The sequence below is a fragment of the Odocoileus virginianus genome, chromosome 5 (genome assembly GCF_023699985.2).
Source record: "Odocoileus virginianus isolate 20LAN1187 ecotype Illinois chromosome 5, Ovbor_1.2, whole genome shotgun sequence".
Taxonomy (NCBI): domain Eukaryota; kingdom Metazoa; phylum Chordata; class Mammalia; order Artiodactyla; family Cervidae; genus Odocoileus; species Odocoileus virginianus.
In genome coordinates, this window is record NC_069678.1 from 48,830,715 (window position 1) to 48,847,205 (window position 16,491).

General features: G+C 38.5%; 1 protein-coding gene across 1 annotated transcript in view; it reads right to left on the reverse strand.

The window, feature by feature from the left end:
• Positions 1–246: 246 nt before the first annotated feature.
• GIPC2 (GIPC PDZ domain containing family member 2) overlaps positions 247–16,491 on the reverse strand; it is a 93,028-nt gene continuing 76,783 nt past the window's right edge. Inside the window, exon 6 of the mRNA XM_070467870.1 lies at positions 247–1,751. Coding sequence (XP_070323971.1) covers positions 1,606–1,751 — 146 coding nt within the window. The 3' untranslated portion in view covers positions 247–1,605. The remainder of the gene's footprint in view (positions 1,752–16,491) is intronic.

Below are 16,491 nucleotides of genomic sequence, written 5' to 3' on the forward strand. Positions count from 1 at the left end.
AAATATCAGCTCTTTTATAGTATGTTCTTCTATGAGAAATGGTATTAAGAATTAACAGTACATGGGAACCTCCATAAGAAAATTCACTAAACATGCAGCAAGAAATTATTACAGCCTAGGCTGGATCCTATTTCCAAATGATGGGCAAGGGCAATAAGACAATCCACTTCCTCTAAACTATTTTTGTTACATGTTAATGACAGTTTCTGTAAAGGTTTCAGATCAATGAGACAAAGAATATCAAGCTTCAAAGAATTAAATGTATGTGAAAAAGAGGGTGGAAGGCAGTAAAACTGAAGTTGCACAAGAAAACAAGTTATGTAAGCATTAACCCAGCATGAAAAGGGAACTACTTCTGATTTCCTAGAATATACTTCACACAGGTTATTATTTCCGATTACTATGGCAGCATGCAGCATTTTCCATCTAACACTTTAGAAAAATGCTTGGTCACACCATGCTCTGCCTTATTAAATGATCTGTGTTGAAACCATTCATTTCCATCTCCCTTACATCTGTAAAATGTCAAGAAACAGTGATAAGACAGTCATTTACCCTCAATTTTCTCAATAATGTAAGGTTTTAGAGAGAGTGCATTAGAACTCCAAAGTAATAGAATAATATATTTTTCTCAACTTTCCCTTCCTCCTGCATTTTCACTTGGGGGAAATCTATTCTGATAGTATCTCCTTTAAAGTTTAGGAGGCTTAAAAGTTTTGCTCTTTAACCACCCCCAAAAATGTCCTCAAACACAGCTATTTTCTGAGTAAACATCTTTCAAAAGAAAAGTTCTACAAAGACTATAAAAAACTTTCTCTGGAATGCTTATAAAGGGTAACATAAGAATAGGTATGAGTGGAAAAGAAATAGTGTTGTAAGAACTGCTAAAAAAAAATCAAACATTAGTGTTTTCTAGCTATCTTCCTCTTTTTCATCTTCTTCTACACGTGCAAACACATATACAACACAATAGATTTCAATAAGTTTAAGAATCAAGAAAGCAATTACAAAGAAGCAAAAAATAAAAGTTAATCAATCCTTGTTTTAACAAAGACAGAAAGTAGGCCCCAGACTTTAATAAGCTGTAGGAATCTTCCTCCCGTAACTCAGCAGGTTTAAAAAATATATATGTTACTAGACATCTAGTAGGCATAATTCACATTTCATGTTCTGAACCCATCCTGTTCAAACTAGCATAACAAAATGAAGATGCTATGAGGCAAACTATACTGCAATCCTAGTTTTTACTGCATTAAGATCTTGCAAAAGAACTACAAAGCTACTGCAATCAACTTTTATGTGAAAAACAAAACACAGCTGTCAATGGGAAACAAAATAATCTATCTAGAAATACTCTCTAAACTAACTTTTAAAAAGCTTTTGAATGAATATTAAAATTGGTTATGTTTGAGGTAATTTATCTTAAGCATACTACATATACAACTGCATTAAAAAAGTGCCCCCAAAATCAAGACTATATTTCAGAAGAATGTACTCATACACATAAAACCTAGCCAGAGTCCATAACAGTGTCTGAAGGCAGATCTTACTTTTTTCTTAAGGAACAATGGTTCATTCTTCCAGAGTCGATCATTCACATCATAATCATTCTTGTTTGGCATCACCAATGACTCCCCAAACATCAAAGACAAATTCATCTGGGAACGCAAAGTCTCCAAGAGTTTCATCAAGTGCCACAGCAAATTCATCTGGATTATTTTTGTCCTTTCCAGCTTCAAACATTGTAGTAGCTATCAAAAATAATTTTTAAAAATTAATGATACATGAAACAGCATCAGAGGACTGAGAAAAGGGGCAACAGGAAAAGCATTTTCTAAAAGTTACACAGATACATATATACATACTTCTAGCACACACACAAAAAAATAAGATGCTATCATCACATATCAAGTTAGCAAAGACGTTTTAAACCAGCTATCTTCTGCACCCAGGTTTGCAGCTGCTACCCCTGACCTCTCCTCTGTCTTGAAGTCCATCAGGTAGGAACTGCTGATGTTCCTGTGGGTGGAGCAAGAGTTCGTGAAAGAAAACCCTGTGGCTAACTCAGACAGGAAACCCAGAGTACACCCTTCCTCACCTCCCCATAGTCACCAGCTCTGTCTGTCCCCTCTGCCAGTCCCCCACCAGCAACTATGAAAAAAAGACAAAGAATAACAGCTTGTAATGGAGCAATCAAGCTAGACAGAAGGGGGGGGGGGGGGGGATCTGTCTACTCATGGAATTGAGGTAGCTTTTTTTGAGTCCGTTTCCAGTTTGGGTTAGAAAGTGAAGATAGTACCCTTGTTCCGTTTTTCTAATGAGTTGCCTGGACATATTTTATGTCTGGGAAACCAGCATCTTCAGGAGAAAACATTCCCATGAGACTTGCCCCACCTGGTGGGGACCCCGTAAGACTCAGCTGGCTTTCTGTCATTCCTCTAAAGCACTAGCTACCAGAAGAGACAGTGTGGATGCGATCTGGGACTTGGATGAAAAACTGCTGGGTGAAGGGAAACGGCAAAGCCCAGCCTCTTTTTTCCCCCAGGTTTATATATGTTGTGCCGGTACTGCTGCACACAGACTTTCTCTAGTTGTGTAAGCGGGAGCTGCTCTTCATCGTGGTGAGCAGGCTTCTCATTGCACTGGCTTCTCTTGTCGCAGAGCACGGGCTCTGGGCACACAGGTTTCAGTAGCGGCAGCATGCAGGCTCCGAAAGTACGCTCATGGGTTCAGTTGCTCCATGGCATATGGAATCTTTCCAGACCGGAGCTCACACTCGTGTCCCCAGCATGGGCAGGCAGATTCTTATCCGCTGTACCACCAGGGCAGTCCTCAGGTTAAGGTTAAACAAACCAAAGATTTCTATGAATGAGCCAAGAGCTTGGTCCTTCCAGTGAAAATCCACTAGGTCTCTTAAGGACATTTAAGAACTGTTCCTCATCTCAAACATTTCAGCACTAACAAGGGTAGGCTAGGGGGAAGGGGGGAGATGTGGCCCATAGCGGAGCACCATAATCAGGGCAGAAGTGGGATGTGGATGCGGTGACCTGGGGCAAGGGTCAAAGTCCTAAGTAAGTAAGAAGGGCTTCCTCTTGGCTGGACAGTCTGGCATAGGGTGGAGTCCAGGTGTGGTCAAGGGGGCATGGAGGAGCAGAGAGGAAGACAGCAGCCACACTGATGAGAGACTGGTTATATACATGGGCACGGGTCACAGAAGTGTATAAACACTGAACAATGGGAACCAAGTTTTGTCACTGTCAGAGAAAGATTAATAGGAAAAAGGAGAAAACTAGAGTGAACCCTGCTAAATTAGAATTGTAGGGATCAGTGAAACATGTATTTTTAGAGGCAGATGAAAAACTACAGAGGTAAAGACATGAACACACACATTCCCCAACCCACTGGTAGGGCCTGGGAGAAGCAACATCCCAATAGTAATGAGCAGACAAAACACCCAGATCTTGGTTGTTAAGTATCATTCTCCACTAAAAAGAATCAGAGTTCCTCAGACAAAAGGCTGATTCCAGGGCTGGAGTAGGCAAAGTACAATATGAACCAAGAATATCTCCTCCGAAAGTAATGCCTCCCAAAAAATGGTGGGAACACGTGAAAAGACACAGAAATCAGGGTGGGAGAATTCCCATTGACCAATGAGGGACAATCTGAGCATCAGAATTAGTGATGGTCATAAATTATAATCCTATTGAACCAAACAGGAAACCAAAAATCCATAATGAATGATTGGTTGATTGACAAATAGATGGATGAAAGGTTGGTTGGTTGATTCACAAGGAACAGGATGTTTACATAGCTTCAAAATATGTCCTCACCAAATACTTATTATGAAGAGGATAACTTTACAGTGGAGAAGCTTAGCAGATACAACCTAAAGAAGTCATCAACATAACATTATAAACAGAACAAATCAAAGTCCTGCGCCTGCAGGTAAAATATAATGCAAAGAACACAACACCACGTTTGTGATATTTCTGCCAGAGGTGCAACCTGAATGCTATTATGAAAAAATAATCCAAAACTGAGGCACATTCTACAATATAACTGACTTGTACCCCTCAAAAGTGTGAAGGTCATAAAAATCAAGGCTGGGAAACTGTTTCAAATTGACACAAGGAAAAATAACACAGGATTTTGAATGTGCTCTTCTGCTGTAATGGATATTAAGGCACTTGGTGAAACAAAAATAGGATATGATTAGGTGTTAGTAATATGTCAATGTTAATTTCATGATTTGGATGGTTATTTTAGTGTTAGACAGAAGAATACCTTTGTTTATAGGAAATACACACTAAGGTATTTGGGGGCAATAGTATATTATTAATTTATTCTCAAATGGTTCAAGAGAAAAAAAATTTTGTACTGTATAACATTTCTATAAGTTTTGAAATTGCCTCAAAAAATTTTTTTTTTCAAAAAATATTTTAAGCAATAAAAAGCGAGGGAAAATTGAATCTCTTCCCTTCATCATCCCCTCATCTCTCACCTTGCCCCAGGCTTCAACCATGACCCCAAAGCTTCTCCATTTACCATTAACCTAGAAATACACACTTAAAAAGGGAAGGAGGTCCAGCTGCAGGCAGATCTGTTCCAACCCAAGGGCCCTGCCAAGTTTCTTGAAACTTTTATGTTATTTTCAATGTACGCCAAGGCTGGCCAGGATATAGTGAAGCAAACACTCAAATATACTGGTGTGGAACTTGGTATTAATAAATTTGGCTTTTAAAAACAATTTGACAACAAGTATCTATCTTTTAAAATGTTCACATCCTTTGATGTATTATTACTATTTCCACTTCTGAAAATCTGTATGTTTTCTTCCAGTTTTATTAAGATAAAATTGACATACATTCCTGTACAGGTTTAAGGTACCCAGCATAAAGATTTCACTTATTTACATCATGAAATGATTACCACAGTAAGTTTAGTGAACATCCATCATCTCACACAGATACCAAAAAGTGTTTTTTTCCTTGCAATGAGAACTCTTAGGGTTTACCCTCTTAACTTTCATAAACACCCTAGGGCAGTGTTAACTATAGTCAGCAAGTGTGTATTCCTAGTACTTACTTATCTTACAACTCAAAGCTTGTATCTTTTAACTACCCTAAGCCAATTCTCCCTCCTCTTACCCTCCACCTCTGGTGGCCACAAATCTGATCTTTTTCCACGAGCTTAGTTTTTGGTGTTTGGTTTTGTCTTCAGATTCCACATATAAGTGAGATCATATAGTGTTATTCTTTCTCTGACTTATTTTACTTAGCATGTCTTCGAGTCTCATCCATGTTGTCACAAATGGCAGGATTTCCTTTCTATGGCTGAATAATATTCCATTGTATATATACCTCAACTTCTTCATTTACCTGCCCATAGGTACTTAGGTTATTTGCTAAGTCTATTTTCTTAGACTGTTGTGAATAATGCTGCTACAAACACAGGGTACAGATATCTCTTCAACATAGTATCTTCATTTTCTTCACATAAGAGAATCTATACTTTTTTTAAAAAAAATCTTAAAAATAGAAAGGAATTTAGCATTAATATTTTGTTTTAAAAAACTTAAGATTGTTTATAATAGCCAGGACATGGAAGCAACCTAGATGCCCATCAGCAGACGAATGGATAAGAAAGCTGTGGTACATATACACCATGGAATATTACTCAGCCATTAAAAAGAATTCATTTGAATCAGTTCTAATGAGATGGATGAAACTGGAGCCCATTATACAGAGCGAAGTAAGCCAGAAAGATAAAGACCATTACAGCATACTAATACATATATACGGAATTTAGAAAGATGGTAACGATAACCCTATATGCAAAACAGAAAAAGAGACTCAGATGTATAGAACAGACTTTTGGACTCTGGGAGAAGGCGAGGGTGGGATGTTTCAAGAGAACAGCATCGAAACATGTATATTATCTAGGGTGAAACAGATCACCAGCCCAGGTTGGGTGCATGAGACAAGTGCTCAGGCCTGGTGCACTGGGAAGACCCAGATGGATCGGGTGAGAGGGAGGTGGGAGGGGGGACCGGGATGGGGAATACATGTAAATCCATGGCTAATTCATTTCAACGTATGACAAAAACCACTGCAATGATGTAAAGTAATTAGCCTCCAACTAATAAAAATAAATGGAAAAATAAAATAAAAGAAAAAAGAAAAATATATAGTGTAAAAAAATAAAAAATAAAAAAAATAAAAAAACAAGATACAGAATCATTTTTTTATTTAATAAGAACACAGGATCATGAAGTCACCTTTAGTATGATGAAATAAATTACATGAACTATTTTGAAGTAATTTTAAACAATGTTTATAACTTTGCAATAATGTGAGGAAATATTTTTGTTTTAATATTTACTGAAAAAGTACAAAAATTTTATATTACAATCACATTACATTTTTACAAAAATTTCTACATAGCATGGGTAAAAAGAGAAGTATATGTTAAAGTAATTGTAATAAAAATATTGTTAGAATCTAGGCAATTGCTGTGAAGTACTATTTTAAAAGTCTTTGAACCATACTGTATGTTTGAAAATCACCATTATAAAATATTAGGGAGAGAGACCTCTACACAAGACAATGGAAGAAAATTTAAAATACAGTAGATAAACCCAAATTGGAGAGAAAGTTTTTGAGGTTATTTTTTTAGCTATGGCCTATTCGTTGCAGTAAAACTATATGCGCTCGTGGGTACCAGCTGTGTTTTAGAAATTATTTCCTATGCCACTGAGAAACACTCTAATGTCTACAAGGAATGCTGCTCTTTCAACTGTATCGCAGTCAAGAAAGGAGGAAAGCGGGCCTGAGAGTGCATTTCCACACAGTGAGAACCAAGTGCTCAGGAAACAACTCTTGATATTCCCCGTTCACCGGGAGGTTCCGTGTCCCTTCGCTCCTTAGGTAGTCTTGCCTTGGGTCTTAACCACAACATGAGCTTCACCATGGCTGGCTGCAGAGAAGTCCCAACGCTTTGCTTCTATCTCTGACTTCTCTCACAGTTTACAATATTCCTTTCTGAATAAAGAGTGCACAAGTCTTCTAGCTTGTGTTCTGTTAGCATCTCAAGCAGCATGTCAAGAAACCAAATGACTTCTCTCTGAGTGAACTGCTACTCCTTTTGTTGCTGCCGGTGTCATTAGCGGTGCAATCATTCTCCCTATTACCTTTCTCTTCCTGCCTGTATACCAAACACTGCCTCCCCTTGATTCTATTTCTGCAACCTCCCTAATCTTCACTCCACTCTGCCACCATGCTATTTCCTTTTATGCTAAATATATATATATATATACATAATAAATCACACACACACATTGAAGGCTTGTTTTATTCCAGGCTGTGGGCTAAGGATTTAGCAAATAAAAATCTTCTTTTACCTTTGTGACAGTCCTAAAAGGGAGATGTCACCATCGCTTCCCATCGCAGTTTTCCATTGCTGCTCGGTAAGCACTCCCAACCTTTGTGGCTCACGGTTCTGTGGGTTGACTGTGCTCAGCGGGGTGGTTCTCCCTTGGGTCTCTCATGTTGTTGCAGTCAGCACCAGGGGTTGGAGTCATATGAAGCCTCATCTGGCTTCTTCACTGACATGTCTGCATCTCAGCTGGAATGACTGGAACAGCTGGGGACTGGTGAGCATCTCTCTAGCCTGCTTGTTGTTGAGGTTATACCAAGCTATTTCTGTAATCTCCAGGTCTAGTCCTAAACCATCTCTCAGAGGCACATTATATTTCTCTTCCTAAAGCACAGCTCTGATCCTTATAGGTAATAAGACAAAAGGACCAGGAATCTCCTCTCCACCTCTGGACTGTGTCATTCACATACATGAAAATATTCCTTTGGTCACAGGTACAATCTTAAAAACTCTACACCCTGGTCTGGCACTCTGATCCGAAGTACCCCCGCCTCCCAAATGGCCTACTCCTTTGCACTAATGTTGTATCTTAGAAATCTGACAACTCCAAAAAACCCATCTTTCCTCTCCTTCCTACCTTTGCCCAGGACAGCCTCCTCCTAATCCCAGCTCCACCATTAAACTCCTTTGTCTCCCTCAAAGCTCCTTCCTCCGTGAAATTCTGGGTCCCCAACTGGTGGAAGTGATACCTGCATTCCCTAAAGCCTCTGCCTTCAAAGTGCTATCATACTTGAATATGTAAACATATTGCCTGAGATCTTGGCAAAATCCCGATACTGCTTCAGCAGTTCTGCAGTAAGGTCTGAGATTCTGCATTTCCAATGACCCCCAGGTAATGCCAGTCCCTAGACCACACTTTGAGGAATAAGGTCTTATAGAGCATATTTAACATTGCTCTACATTGTCATTATTTTCATCTACATATCACCCCTATTAAAAAAAATTAACTCCCAACAGATCTTGAATAGTTTAGTCAGTCTTTTATGCCCAGGGGAACTAGTTTGTAATCTTATATACAGTATGTGCTGGTAGATGGGTAGGTACAGAAAGAATCCTTGTAATTACACTTAATGAATTTTTGCACCCACACAGTTAGCACACACTCAAGAAAGTGAGGCCCAGACTGTGGCCAGGATGTGAAAGCGAAGCCAAAACTTAAAATATTGCAAAAGTAGGATTCAAGTTCAGAATTTTGTATAGGCTACAATGCTAAATATTTCTCATAGGGCCTACAGACAGCCTTTATTGAGACAGTTACCTGATGATCATACTGACATATGGGTGATATACAATCTCTTTAAGGAAGAAATAAGATGTGCACAAATATAAGATACCAGGGGGAGGGGATATTCATTTACCTATGGTTGATTCAGGCTGATATTTGGCAGAAACAAACACAATATTGTAAAACAATTATCCTCCAATTAAAAATAAATAAATTTCAATAAAGCAAAAAATAAAAGATATAAGGAAATCTATGGACCATTCAGAAGCAGAAAATAACGGTGCATATCACTGATGCTCTTAAATGCTGGAGGCAACAATGACCAGGATCAGATAGATGTTCACTGATGGACACTGAATCAGATCTACCCTGACTTGCAATCTCTGATTTGTGTTCCTTAGTCTCAAGATGAAAAAAAAAAAAAAGAAGATGGTTTAAAATGCCCAAACAACAACCTTAAAGTCCTAACTGTACAATCTCACTATGTTGACACAGCAGAAAGAAAACTCCCATCCTAAATACAGCCCCAGAGTTGGCCAGACCCACTACATGCCTCTACCTTTACCACCACTGCCACTATTACTAGTAATAATTGTTAGCAATCATTGCTGAGAATGATAATAGCTATACCAATGATTCATGATGCGACAGAAACTTTATACATATTTAATGTAATGCCTTGGCAACCCAGTAAGGTGGTTTTTTATCATACCCTTTTACAAAGACAAATAAATCATGGTTCAAAGTTTAATAATTTGCCAATGGCTAAAGCTTCAAAAAAGATATCAGGACTCTTACTCCCAGTGGATTCACTATTTTTTGTGCCTCTTAACAGACATTCAGTCAACAAACATTTACCAAGTATTTACTCTTGGAGAAATACTGGGGTAGGAGCTGGGATTAAAAACGGAATAAGTTATCTGCCTTTCATGAACCCCTGGTCTTGTAGAAGCAAGAAAAGTATCAATTAGGCAGCTTCATAGTTATGCTGGAAATATTGTATGTAATATGGTGCTCCATAGATCTTTGCAAAACCTGTAATTTACTATATATTTTAAAAGAAATTAAGAACAGAGCATGCCCTGAACAAATTATGAATTGTTTGCTAATGTTCATAAATTTGATATGTCTATAAATAATAAACATAGATTTTGAATATGTTTTACAGGAAAAATAAGCTGGTATTATAAAAGATTGAATCTCTGATTTAAGAGAAAAGCAAAGGAAACTTTTAAAAAAGGAAGTACTTTTTAGAAAGTTTTATTACACTGACATAGTGACAATTACTAAAATGCTTTTAATCTATTAACTATATTAGGTCTGCAATATGCCACAGTAATATTTATCACCTGAATATAACCTGGCAAAAAAAAAAAATACCACTAAAATGCAGAATTTGTTATACCACATAAAGCAGCTAAGTGCTGACCTCTAGTGGCCATACTGAGAATATCTTTATATTAATACCACTCCTGAATAATCTCTGCGTGCTAAGTCGCTTCAGTCGTATCCGACTCTTTCAGACGCTATGGACTGTAGCCCGCCAGCCTCTTTTGTCATGGGATTCTCCAAGCAAGAATACTGGAGTGGGTTGCCATGCCCTCCTTCAGAGGATCTTCCCAACCCAGGGATCGAACTCACGTCTTTTACATCTCCTACGTTGGTAGGCAGGTTCTTTACTGCTAGCACCTGGGAAGCTGGAAAGTCTTGAGGAAAGTGAGGCAGTGAGCTATGGAAATATCAGAAGATGCATGTAACTATGAGCCATGTAAATATCTGCAGATCTCTGGGAGAAAAGTGGTCCAGGAGGAAGTTCACAGGCCCCACGAAGGATGCTAGCTAACATGTTCTGGTGATGGTTTAGTCACTAAGTCATGTGTGACTCTTGCAACTCCATGGAGTGTAGCCTGCCAGGCTCCTCTGTTCATGGAATTCTCCAGGCAAGAATACTGGAGTGGGTTGCCATTCCCTTCTCCAGGGGATCTTCCTGACCCAGGGATCGAACCCTGATCTCCCACTTGGCAGGCAGATACTTTACCAGCTGAGCCACCTGAAAATCAAACCTGAGTCTCCTGCATTGGCAGGCAGATTCTTTACCAACTGAGCTACGAGGAACACCCTCAATAACCTTTACATCATTATTAATTACAAACTTATTTTGGTGATATAGGTCAATTTATATTTTCCATTTTTAAATACTTAAACATAACTTTTAGATATAAGATACCACTGCAGGTGAAAAATCTTAGAATCAAAGTCCCAAAACTAAATCTCAGTCAGTCCTTAGCTTGTTAGCTGATTTTAGACAAGTTACCAAATGTCTCTGAATCTGTCCTCAAATCTAGAAAATGGCACGTAGCAGGATTTAGATAAAGGTAAGTGATCGCTATGGTTCATTTTAACCATTAAATCTATAACTGTGCCTCTATGTAAGGTCTCCAACACTTACCTTCCCTAAGACTTTCCATAAATATCGACCCATTTCAAGCAACTTACATATGTGTCAAACATCAAAAAACACAACCAGCATAGAATGTTTAATGAAAATCTATTTCCAAAATTTCATTGGCTTTATCTGAGAAGGATGACTTTCTATAGTGCTCATTACTTTGAATTCACTGAAAAAAAAAGAAAATAATTCTAGGAAGAAATGTTATTATCTCTAAATAATATTATCATACACTTTTAAAAGAGCTTTAAAGATTTTACAGGGTTTCCCAGGTGGCGCTAGAGGTAAAGAACCTGCCTGTCAATGCAGGAGACATAAGAGACATGGGTTCAATACCTGGGTGGGGAAGATCTCCAGCATGGCAACCACTCCAGTATTCTTGCTTGGAGAATCCTATGGACAAAGGAGCCTGGCAAGTTACAGTCCATAGGGTCACAAAGAGTTGGACATGACTGAAGCAGCTTAGCACACAAAAGATTTTACAGGAAAAAAATTACTAAGAAACTATCATTCAAATTTCCTTCTGACACATTTCTAGATCTCTTTATAAATTAGAAATCCTAAAATTCTGAAGTTGCTGGAATGATCTCCAAACTCCTAAACTGATATCATCAGAACCTACTGTAGTTCCATATACAATTTACACAACTGCCTGAAATATTCATGAAGAAACTTGCATGACAACTTCCCTTTAAGTTAGGTCAATCCCATATAAGGTCTTACAGGACTCAAAATCTTCCAGAAACCATTTTCTCCCATGGATAACATACCAAGGCAAGCCACACTGGCTGACATTGGGTTGGTTGTGAAATAGGTCACAACTTTACAACCAAATGAAATACTATTCCAATAGTAGAAGAACACAGTATTAGTTGCTCAGTCATGTCTGACTCTTTACAACCCCGTGAGGATGTAGCCTGCCAGGCTCCTCTGTCCATGGAATTCTCCAGGCAAGAATCCCAGAGTGGGCAGCCATTCCCTTCTCCAGGGGACCTTCCCCACCCCAGGGATTGAACCAGGGTCTTCTGCATTGCAAGTATTCTTTCCTGACTGCATTCTTTACCAACTGAGCCACCAGGGGAGCCCTTCATAAACTCATTCAAATTGTTCTCCATTTCCTAATGGTAAATACATACCAGTGCTTGTCTGAGGATAGTGTTTCAGGTTTTAGTCATTTTATTGCCATATTACTTCTTTAAACTTTTAACAAAAGCATATGAACAACTCCAAAATAACACGATATCAATGTAATTTGCATTAAGACCTAACATTTCTGAAAGCTAAGAAATACTTGGAATACAAACAAGTATATTCATTTGTCTGTTGAATCAGTGTCACATTTGTGATTCATATTTAATGCTAATCAGATATAAATGATGAGAGAAATTCCTAATTTAACAATGGCTGACATTCTCCAAATAATTACTTTCCTTAAACTTTGCCTCCCTAGGTGACTGATCACATTGCTAATCATGTATAATGATAATGACTTTTTGTGTCACTGGAGAATTTGCTACAGATGATTAATTAACTTTATAAAGTGATTACTAGTTAATTTACAAGGAATTTATGAGAAATGTTTAGTGCCCTGAATTTGTCAAAGTGAAAGAAAATTGATCCTTAAAGTAAGGACCCTACTTTAATTAAGATTGTTTCTTAATTCATCTATAATTATGGTACCATTGCCCAACACTCTTCCCTGTACACTTGTATATTTTAATGACAAAAGATTTATTGTTAAATATAATTTATTTAGCTATGCCTAATTTATACTTAAGTAGCAATAGGACCTATGCCCAAAATCAAGTTCTAAAGCTGAGCACTGCTTTAAGTTCTCATTTTTGAAAAGTGTGGTTACCCTAAGGCTTATCAAGACCCAGCAACTGATACCCTAATTCCTGAATCTTACAATATTTATACAGTATACAATAGGAAAACCTCTTAATTGAATAGAGATATATTATTTTTCTAACATATAATACCTGAGTTTAAGCGGGCTTCCCTGATAGCTCAGTTGGTAAAAAATTGGCCTGCAATGCAGGAACCCCCTATTCAATTCCTGGGTCGGGAAGATTTGCTGGAGAAGGGATAGGCTACCCACTCCAGTATTCTTGGGCTTTCCTTGTGGCTCAGCTGGTAAAGAATCTGCCTGCAATGTGGGAGACCTAGGTTCAATCCCTGGGTTGGGAAGATCCCCTGGAGAAGGGAAAGGCTACCCACTCCAGTATTCTTGTCTGGAGAATTCCATGGACTGTATAGTCTGTGGCGTAGCAAAGCAAAGAGTTGGACGCGACTGAGCAACTTTCACTTCACCTAAGTTTAAGAACATTGACATCTCTAAATCCCCTTTACTTTCATTGGCAAGTTCATTTGCATAACTGTTACAGGTCCACATCATTTATGCAAATCTCTATATTTTTCCAAATACAAACAGGTTGGGAGAAATGTTTTAAAGCACTTCCTTTCTATAGGATCATCTCAGCTCCTACCTTGGATCCATGTACAGTAGGGAGGTATTATAAGCAAATTTTATATTTCTCTTTAAGGAACTAAAAAAGAGTACCCTTTTTTAAAATTACATCATCTGTATAGCCAACATAAATTTTGGTTTTAAAGTTCAGACAGGCAGGGAAGAAATTAGGATAAAGTCTATAAGAAAAAAAGAAGATGAGTAGAAGTAGAAAAGGAAGAATGAGTTTTAAATATTTCTAGCTGATGCAGAGTAAAATACTTTACTTGGCAGCAAGTAAACCAAATATTCCAAATCTTTGACTTTAAAAAACTTATTAAATATCTGATACAAACACACTCACGCCAACACACACAGATGCAGACAGGTGACAAACTCCACCACTATCATGTTCACTCACTATGTCCCCACCCAGTACCCACTTGCCCTTCTTAAAGGGAACTCTCTATTTATCATCTTGCTTCAACATGGGATGGGCCAGGACCTTCACAATCTCAGCCCTTGTACTTCAGAGTCTCTCTCTATTCCATAGACAGAGCCTGAGACCCAGACCTAACCACGTCCTTGGTCTCTGGGACTGGTTCACTTGAGACAATGAGACAATTCTGAGCATGTTGTTTGAATGACTTGGAAAAGGCCCTCCCCCTCTCCCATTGTGCTTGCCACCAAGAAGATGCAGAGGGTGGAGCCATGACTGTCATTTTGGCTCCATGAGGGCAGGTCTGAAGCTGGTAGGGGATACCATGGAGACCTGAAATGAGGCCAGAATTGAGAGAAGAGAAACCACATCCTGATGGCAGCATGAGAACTCCAGATCTCACCATTTTTGAAGCAGGATTGACCTCTGAACTTTTCAGCTGTGAGAACCAAGACATTTTCCCTCCTCTTTTCCCTTAAGCCAGTAGGAGATTTCTTGAGTTCATTTGTTTCATTTGTTATTTGCAACTAGTAGAGTCTTAATAGATAAGTCAAGACTCTGATATCCTAATGATGAAATAAGAAATGCACATAATGCTCAAATGGCCTTGTTAGTCACACACCAAGTGTGTCTACTTTCCTCATGTTATTCATTGTTCACAAGCTTTCAGTAATCTTATTAAATGGGTACAACTTTAATATTGTAAGAAATATACAATTTATCCATTAAATCTGATGTATTAAATACTTTTCATATGTCATTTACAAAATTTTACCATGCATATTTTTTAAATATATACATATTGTTAAATATGTCCTTACTGCAAAACTCAGACTTAAATTGAAGAAAGTAGGGAAAACCACGAGTTCATTCAGGTATGACCTAAATCAAATTCCTTATGATCATAAACAGGAAGTGACAAACAGATTCAATGATTAGATCTGATAGACTGCCTGAAGAGCTATGGATGGAGGTTCATGACATTGTACAGGAGGCAGTGATCAAGACCATCTCCAAGAAAAAGAAATGCAAAAATGCAAATGGCTGTCTGAGGAGGCCTTACAAATAGCTGAGAAAAGAAGAGAAGCAAAGATGAGGAAGAAAAGGAGAAAAGGAAAGATATACCTATTTGAATGCAGAGTTCCAAAGAAAAGCCCAGAGAAATAAGAAAGCCCTCCTCCGTAATCAATGCAAACAAAAAGAAAACAATAGAATGGAAAATACTGGAGATCTCTTCAAGAAAATTAGAGATACTAAGGGAATATTATTTTGAACAAACTAGACAGCATATTAAAAAGCAGAGATATTACTTTGCCAACAAAGGTCCATCTAGTCAAAGCTATGGTTTTTCCAGTAGTCATGCGTGGATGTCAGAGTTGGGCTATAAAGAAAGCTGAGCACTGAAGAAATGAAGGTTTTGAACTGTGGTGTTGGAGAAGACTCTTGAGAGTCCGTTGGACTTCAAAGAGATCCAACCAGTCCATCCTAAAGGAAACCAGTCCTGAATATTCATTGGAAGGACTGATATTGAAGCTGAAACTCCAATACTTTGGCCACCTGATGGGAAGAACTGACTCGTTGGAAAAGACCCTGAAGCTGGGAAAGATTGAAGGCAGGAGAAGGGGACAACAGAGAATGAGATGGATGGCATCACCGACTCAATGGAAATGAGTTTGAGTAAACTCCAGGTCTTGTGATAGACAGGGAGGCCTGGTGTGCTGCAGTCCACAGGGTTGCAAAGAGTTGGACGTGACTGAGCAACTGAACTGAACTCAAGGGAATATTTCGTGCAAAGATGGACACAATAAAGGACAGAAGTGATATGGACCTAAGAGAAGCAGAAGATATTAAGAAGAGGTGGCAAGAACACACAGAAGAATTATACAAAAAAGATCTTCATGATCCAGATAACCACAGTGATGTGATCACTGGACTAGAGCCAGACATCCTGGAATGTGAAGTCAAGTGGGCCTTACAAAGCATTCACTACAAACAAAGCTAGTGGAGGAATTCCAGTTGAGCTATTTCAAATCCTAAAAGAGGAGGCTGTGAAAGCGCTGCACTCAATACGCCAGCAAATTTGGAATATGCAGCAGTGGCCACAGGACTTGAAAGGGTCAGTTTTCATTCCAATCCAAAGAAGGACAATGCCAAAGAATATTCAGACTACCCCACAATTGCACTCATCTCACACGCTAGCAAAGTAATGCTCAAATTCTCCAAGCCAGGTTTCAACAGTACGTGAACTGTGAACTTCCAGATGTTCAAGTTGGAATTAGAAAAGGCAGAGGAACCAGAGATCAAACATCTGCTGGATCATCGAAAAAGCAAGAGAGTTCCAGGAAAACATCTACTTCTGCTTTATTGACTATGTCAAAGCCTTTGACTGTGTGGATCACAACAAACTGTGGAAAATTCTTCAAGAGGTGGAAATACCAGACCACCTTACCTGCCTCCTACAAACCTGTATGCAGGTCAGGAAGCAACAGTTAGAA